Source organism: Clarias gariepinus, chromosome 27 (assembly GCF_024256425.1).
Source record: "Clarias gariepinus isolate MV-2021 ecotype Netherlands chromosome 27, CGAR_prim_01v2, whole genome shotgun sequence".
NCBI lineage: Eukaryota > Metazoa > Chordata > Actinopteri > Siluriformes > Clariidae > Clarias > Clarias gariepinus.
In genome coordinates, this window is record NC_071126.1 from 20,302,564 (window position 1) to 20,311,156 (window position 8,593).

The 8,593-nt window shown below is 35.2% G+C and overlaps 1 protein-coding gene across 1 annotated transcript; it reads right to left on the minus strand.

Moving 5' to 3' along the window:
• Positions 1-1,162: 1,162 nt before the first annotated feature.
• On the minus strand, positions 1,163-6,952 carry LOC128515162 (uncharacterized). The gene is made up of 4 exons (XM_053489218.1): positions 6,848-6,952; positions 5,043-5,294; positions 3,015-3,083; positions 1,163-2,804 (listed from the first exon to the last, which is right to left on the minus strand). The coding sequence occupies exons 2-4, from the start codon at positions 5,287-5,289 to the stop codon at positions 1,861-1,863; spliced, it is 1,260 nt and encodes a 419-aa protein (XP_053345193.1). The 5' UTR covers positions 5,290-5,294; positions 6,848-6,952; the 3' UTR covers positions 1,163-1,860.
• Positions 6,953-8,593: the final 1,641 nt, after the last annotated feature.

The following is an 8,593-nucleotide window of genomic DNA, read 5'->3' on the forward strand; positions in this document are numbered from 1 at the left end:
AGTTTTTCACAAACAAAACACTTTTTTTATTGTATTTTGTAATTGTTTTGTAATTGTTTTTTCTATTGATAGTGTACCTTTCGCTATTTGTTTACATCTGCAGCCATTTTTGCTTAGTTTTCTGCATATCTTGTAGATCACAAGCTGTATTCACTAGCACTATCTCTGGCTGGGACTGAAGTATTTCCCTTGTCTACCGAGTTAGCTTTGAAACAGTAAACATGGCAACACTGTAGGTGGCAATTTTTTATTGTTATATCTCCGCCATAAATACAGTATGATAATCTCGGCTGTTGAAGGGCCTATTGTGTTGAGACCAGGTTACTTGGCCAGTGGAGAACGTCACATTTCTTTGCCTTGGGTAGCTTTCATGGTATGTTTTGGCTCATCTGGTTTATGAATCAGCAGAGAGTATAACCCTGTACACTTCAGAATTCATTCTTTTATCAGCAGTCAGGACATCGATAAACTCCAATGACCCAGTTGTGCTGGCAGCCGTACAAGTTTATGCCATGACATTGTCTCCATAATTTTTCATAGATAATGTGGCATGCTTGGATGAGTTGTTCATTTCTTTCTCCACACTTTTCTCTTCCCATCATACTGCTCCAAGTTAATTTGGGTTTCATCAGTCAAAAGAATCTAGCAAAGTTTTCTGCTGAAGTCTAATTTGTCTTTCCTGTTATTGAGCATTACTTTGTTGTTAAGCCTCTGTATTTACTTTATACAGTCTTCTTGACTGTAGACTTTGACAATGACACACCTACCTTCTGAAGAGTGTTCTGTTCTTGACTTGGCTGAATACAGTGAAGTTCCTCACCATGGACAGAATTTATCTCTCATCCACATTAGTTGTCTTCCGTGGTATTCCAGGCCTTCTGCTGTACCTGAGCTTGACAGTTAATTCCTTCTTTTAAAATGTGTTCCAAACCATGTTTATGCTATCTTGCTGTTGTTGTTGTTGTTGTTTTTTTTCAGCATAATGATGGCCACCTTTGGTTGCATAGACACATTATTGGACACATTATATAGACTCATATTGAGATTTAAAGTAAACAGCTTTAAACAGCTTCCTTGGAGCTTTCAATCTTTACAATTACACGCACACCTACCTTCATATCTACACTACATGTTGTACGTTTACATCCTGGACCAGTGCACAAAGACACTTTAATAACCTTTGCACAAAGACACTTTATTCTATGCATATTTGCACACCCAGTACAGTATATTTCAATTTTTACAGTATATTTCTATTTTTATGTACATCATATTTCTATTTTTATTTTTAGTTCTATTTTTCCTAGTTTAATTTAATTTTTCTATTTAATTTTTCTATCGTTTTTCTTTTATTCATATTTATTTCTTATTGTAAACTTTAATTCTCTTTTAGGGTCAATGGCAGTCGTATAAGCATTTCACTACATTTCGTACTGTGTATGACTGTGTATGTGACAAATAAAATTTTAATTTGAATTTGAAATGCAAATGTAACACTCAGGAACATCTCCAGGCCTTTATCTGATTGATTGGTCATGGACTAACAAGGGAACAGGCTACATCTGGCTATGCATCTGTTTGCTCTTTTGGCCAGATAACAGTTATAGAATAAGATTATTTATGGTCTCGCTATGTGTATGAACCAAATAAGGACAGGTTCCTTTTAAGTCAGATTCTTTTCAAGGTTTCCACCTCAAGTTAACTCAACAGGTTTCTCACTCAGCACCACCACACCCATCATACTCATTAGGGATAAACTGACAAAACTGTACACTTTCTTATTTTAAACTTATATCCATTAAAGGCCATTATTAAAAGTGCTATACAAATAATCTGCAATTGAATTTTGGATAATCGTCCTCAGATGAGAGAGTACAGCTCTTCTTTCTGAATCTTTTTAAACAATGCAACTGTGGGAGCAAACACTTCAAAAATGAACCTTTTACACTTGTCTATACGTATGAAACCCTCTTCATATTTAATCTCCTGTTCAGTCTTGTCTTTAGTCCCCAACAGGATTGCCTTCTGGAGGTCACACACAAACATGTGATAATGGACCATGGTGTCAGCGCTGGTCTTGGGCATCTTTTCATCAGCAATAAAGATGATTTGGCTTTCACATGTTTTTGGGTTCTTGTACACTCTGACATTTTCAGCAGTAAAGCACGGATACTCCCTGTGTTCTGCCATGTTTATAATCGAGATCTGGTGAAATACGTTCTTTATCTCTTCATCAGAACCATCACACTGTCTCGATGCCCAATCACGAAGGAGATTGTTCATGTCATTTTTCTTCTTTAGCTTATTAACCTTCCTGCCTCCCTTCACAGATGATCCTGAAGCAGAATCAGTGTTTCTTCTTGAACCTTCTCCTGTCTCATCTTTTACTCCTCCGGTTGTGGACGTTTTCCTTTTTGTGTTGTTGTCCTTTTTCGCATTAAAGTCTGTATTGCTGATGTTTATAGACTCAGTTGTGTCCATGGGCTCATCATAGTCTGTTGTGTTTCCATTTTTTTCCCCCGATGATGCAAAATCATTTTTCTTAAAAAACATGCTAAATGTCAGTTTAGGAATTTTTGTGTTTTTTTTACTGAGAAAGTCGTCAAGTTCCTTATTTCCCTTGATGTCTTTAATATTATAAGAATTGAAGCACAAATTATTTTTTGACTCTCTGTTCTTTAATTCGTTTTTTAAAGCCTCCATGCCACTTTCTCCAAGTTTTTCCTTCAAGTCACTGATCAGCTTTTGACTGTTGTTAGACACCCAGGTTTCCAGTTTGGCGAAGGTGGAGATCATCTTGAGATCTGTTTGAAATTCATAGTATTGTTAAGTCATTTTGTTTAATTTCAAGAAACTAAAGAGATTGAAACACAAACATTCATAAACATTAGATAAAATAAAAAGCATGTTTTGTGCTTGTATTTACAATAATGCATAAGTTAAAATGATTTTATTGTTTCACATCCAGGAATCTAAATCTATAAAACATGAAGTAATTACATTGAATTACTCACCAGGTAATTCTGAACTAATGTTATCAGTTTCATCCACAGTTGGGTGAGTCTCATCTCTAGGTCTTTTGTCTGCATGGTTAAAAATAAAAACAAACAAAAAATATCATAAAACGTTAAAAAATCACCTATATTGGACAGAGTGTGATTAAAACAAAAGCATGGTCCAATTACATGTGACTCTGAGCTGGAACGTAAGACCGCCCCGCTCGATCCTCTTTCTTTGACCTTAGTACGATTGTTCTTACAACACGTGTCTTTTTCTACACAAGTAGACCATAATGTGAGAGCATCCCAAGTGAACTGTGATATTAGTTTAAATGAGGAACCATAGCAAAGACCGAAATCATTTTTGTCAATACAATTTATTTGATCATTTTTACATGGAAATGACATGAAACCAGAGCTAATTGTCTCCACAGAGGTGACCTGAGCAGAACTTCACAATGCTCTTCCAGACTGATGATCAGAAAGGTAAGAGAGAATCCAGCAGTTACTCCAAAAGAGATACAAGATGACCTGGAAGTAAGCTAAGTAATTACTCTCACGTGTGGCTCACACTCATAATGTTTGTCCGGATCATTTCATTTTATTATCAATCCACAATAATACATAGATTATCACCTAATGTTGTATTAGATCGTTTTATCTACTTCAGCTCGTGTAAACATTACAAGTTTTAAGCTTGTGTTTTCTGTGTGTGTCCTGCAGGCCTAATTTACCTGAGCTCATACCACTCGTTTTATAGTGAAATTAACATTATATAGATATTATTTGACTGTAACAAGTAGTAAGATGAAACCGATTGTACTGTTTATCACAGAGTTCTTCACTGAAATGTTTACCAAAGTCACTTTTCGAAAGAGGTTAAATTTTTTAAATTGATTTTTCAATAACAACTTTTGTGTTCCCTGTGAAAGCTGACCGGTATGATATATAGTAAACAAAAGCCCAGATGTACACAGGGAAAACCATATTACAAATATAATGCTTGATCCATACACTGTATGACCATATTCACTATTTTAACGTAGGGTGAAATCAATTCTCCTAATTTTTCTTAGAAACACCATCAGCCGGGTTGTCTGTGTACACTTGCATGTTTATGTCTTCACATCACATGCTGCCCATATCTTTATACCATACTAAGATTTGGGATATACTGCTTAAAGCCAACGAGATGCTCATCAACCGTGATGTCATGTCTTGGTTTGTAACAGAAGCTCCACCCACTTCTGCTAGACTTTCCTGCTCTTGTCATTAAAGCGAATCACACGTGACAAGATAAGGAAGTTCTTATCCCATAGGCTGGAGATAGATTTGTTGCAGGATCTGTAGACATCACACAAAAACCTCACACACGAATAGGCTTCAATATTCATCGGGTCGACCTCTTTCCAGATGTTTCCATAAACGCATCTCCCCTCCAGGTTGTTCATGACAGTGGTTACACTCGGGATATGGCATATCGGGTTAGGGTTAGGGTTTAGTTCTAAAGGAGACCACAACTTCAGCTGGATCTTCTTCCTCATCAGTGTCAGAGTCTTCCTCCTCGGGTTAACTCGGTCATCCTTAACCTCAAAAAGCGGCATAAGAAGTGTGTGTGTGTGTGTGTGTCTGCTCAAAGACACCTGTGTGTTTAGGTGTGCGAGAGGAGTGTAGAAAAGTGCTGAACTCTGTTTTTTACACTAATTATAGTCTCATCCATTCATTTCCAATGATCGGTCGTTTTTGACTGGGAACACCATAAGTATATAAAAGGTTCATAAAACACACAATTTTTTTTTTTTAAATATTTCAAATTTATTTGATGGGTTTAAATGCCATGTGCGAACAAAGTCCTTGAACCTTACAAGAAATGAATATAATTTACTGCCCTTTTTTAGAGGGGAAACGTACGTTACGTAACACAACATGAGGGTTAAAATATTCCTCGTACGTATATTATGGCCTGGAAAATTATTGTTATTGCTTACAATAAATGAGGATTGTTTATAAATGGAGTAAAAAAAGAAAAGTAAATCAGCTTACCCAGGTCTTCGAGCACATTGGACTCTCTCTCCTTTAACCAATCATACGTACAGATAAAGTGTGTTCTGCTATTAAGACATTTGTAAATTTCACGCATTTGATCTTCTTTGTGTCTCTGTGTTTGTATTTTATTGTACAGTTCATCTGATATACAGTTATTTTCACGTAGCCTGTCAGCCAGAGCGATTGGTTCTCTCGTCTTTTGTATAATTTCACTCCTGTGATTCTTTAGAAAACGTTCTTCCATAGTGTCTGTTGAAGAAAAACACAAGGCTGTTTTAGAGGATGACGATGTTACTGCACAATAATAATAATAAAAACAAAACTCTTTTTCCACATGCCATTTAATTTTTCTGTCTGAATCCACATTAATATTCTTTTATATATTTGATCATTCTCTTCTCTTTCTCTTCTTTCTCTTTTTATTGAATAAAGTTATGTTCCAATTTACTAACTTTACACATTAAACATTTTTATTTTGCAGTATTCTCCACACCATAATCACATTATATTACACTTTAGTATTTAGAACACCTGACCGTATCTTGCTAATAAAACAATAAAACAATAAAGATCAAAACAGTTATTAAAGTTTACTTTTAGTTTGAGGCTAAACAATTCCATTTTGCAATAATTGTTTTTACTTTCATGTCACAGTGTAGCAGATGCAGTGTGTAACCCTTATAGAATGCAAAGCAGACACTGTACAGACGAGACAGCAGCGGTGCCTAATGTTTTCAATAGAAAGTAGCTAAAGCCTGATGAAAAAGTCAGTAAATGACATTAAATGTCACAGGTCACAGGTTACAGGTCAATGACACAGGTCACAGGTCACAGGTCTGCATGTCGTGTAGATGACAATTTGTATTCACTAACACTATCTCTGGCTGGGACTGGAGTATTTCTCTAAAGCTAAGCATTAAAACAATAAACATGGCAACATTGGAGGAGGCAATTTTTTATGATTATATCTTCGGAGATAATAAACGTAACAACAGTTTAACTGCTATGTTAGGACATAAAATCAATCTCATTATAAAAACAGAGAGTGTATTGGTGTGTAACAGTTTTGTGCTGATATGTTTTGTTGCTTTTAATTTTGTGCCCCCCCCCCAGCACAAAATTAAAAGCAAGTATAATCTCTGCATTCTACATTAACAAACAGGAAATAATAACAACACAGCAGTTTAATGTTATTTGTCAAAAGTTAAAAATGTTGCAGCATAAAAACATTCAATGAGCTATATTAGGAGTAAACAGGGCTTGTTTGTAGAATGTGACCCCTTTGGCATCCCACACAGAAGGTTTGAGTTCCTTTGAGAGAACTGCACTGTGTCTGGAGACTCGACAATGGAATAAACATAACTAATATATTTCTGTCTTTTGATTTGTTAAGTTACCACTAAGCTAAACATACTGTATAAAAACCTAAAATACTAAATGTTCAGGTCAATAGGAAAATACAGAATTCAACATTTAAATTTCTTTATGTTTTCATCTCTGCTGTCTGTTATTTTATTTGGAATAAAAGCCATGAGGTCGAGTGTTTTATACCTACTGTACAATATAACATTAATGATCTCCATTAGGATAAACAAACTTATTTAAAACTATCACTTCCAAATAAAAAACAAAAATTAAGCTTAACCTTGATTTAGATCGAAACCTAAATTTAATTCAGATTTTATTTTTATTCAGGTAACAGACTTATATTCACACTCCAGATGTCTTTATAAATAACACATATATAACTTCTCATGTTAATAACTCGGGTTAGTGAGAACGTACAGAAGGTCTACACTTACCTGGGAACGAGCAGAAGCTGATTTGTGACTCGGCCGTGTTTCAGGTTGTCTGGTGTCACCTGAGCTCCTCTGAGATCTTTACAGATGGAGAGAACGAGAGGCGGGTCCACAGAGCCAGACAGCCAATCAGCTTCAACCTCTCTGTGTCTCACCAGTTTACTTTCAGTTGCCTTTTTCAGTCGTGGAAACGAAAGAGAAAAGGAATGTCTAAGATAAACAATTCGAGATGTTTGTCCATTTATTAATAATGACCCCAACCCTAACCCAAGATCAGAGAAGAAATTAATTTATCTGATGTTTGTCCTCAAAGATTAAAACCTTAAAAACTAGAAAAGGTGTAAGAGAGGTATGGACATGTCCCAACAACTTATTAAAAAGCAGGAATGTTATAATCTATTTTAAAACTTTTTATTAACACACAGTGGCAGAGCTGAACACATCTGTCACCCAGTTTACAATCTATATACAAGAAGAAAATAAATACTGTGAATTAAATTTAAAAAACATGCAATAACTATAGGCATCCACTAGGTGACACTCTAGGAGCAGTTTTCAGTGGTTTGTTTCATTATCATTTACATTTACACATTTGACAGACGCTCTTATCCAGAGCGACTTACATTTTTCTCTCATTACACATCTGATCAGTCGAGGGTTAAAGGCCCAACAGTGGCCCTGTTAAAAATGTGTATTAAAAAACAATAAATAAAAAAATCAACCTGTTTGCAAGCTGTTAATAACTTTACTTTTTAATCTTTCTTTATGTTTGTCTTGTTTTTTGCTAAAACACACATACTTAAATACTAAATTTGTTGCTGTATGTTATATATTTATTATTCAATTAGTATATAATATAGTACTATAATAAACATCATACTATTTTTTCCTAAAGTGTTGTTATATATAAAAGCCATGAAAGCCAAAGACATACAAGAAAATTAAAGAAAAAAATCTTTTGACATGGGACACCAAATGATCCTCATTATTTATTACACTATTAATGATTTTTAAGCCTGAAATGACACATTCGCATATTTTCTTATCACTTTGGTCAAAAGGGAAAAAAATTATGTAACTTAATTTTAAATTAATTAATGTAATCCTGCAGTAGGTGACTGATTACCCACTGGGACCTACTGACCACTAGGGGGAGATAAGAGCATATTTAAATGGAAGGATTTAGACAGGTACTCATTATTTTTAATACAAAATACCTAAAATGAACTACATGATTATTTCAATGCCTTTACCACTCTGGTCTGCACTCCAGCTCTCAAGGATTTTTACAATTTGTATATATATATAATATTAAAATGTATTGATTACTACTCCTTATTCACCATCACAATACTAGATTTGTATTTGCAATATGTCTTTGTGTACAGGCAGGTTGTAACGGGTGGAGAAAAGTGTCAGGTGTGTTATGTAAAAAAGAGTATCAGCGAGAATGAAAGGAAAAGTGTAAAGGAGGCAGAGTTGGAGGTAGCAGAGCTGAAGATGTTGAGGTTCTCTTTGGGAGTGACAAGGATGGATAGGATCAAGAATGAGTTCATCAGAGGGACAACCCCTGTTAGATGTTTTGGAGATAAAGACAGAGAGGCCAGATTGAGGTGGTTTGGACATGTTCAGAGGAGAGATGGTGAATATATCGGTAGAAGGATGCTGAGGTTGGAACTGCCAGGCAGGAGGTCTAGAGGAAGACCAAAGAGGAGATTTATGGATGCAGTGAGAGAGGACATGAAGTTA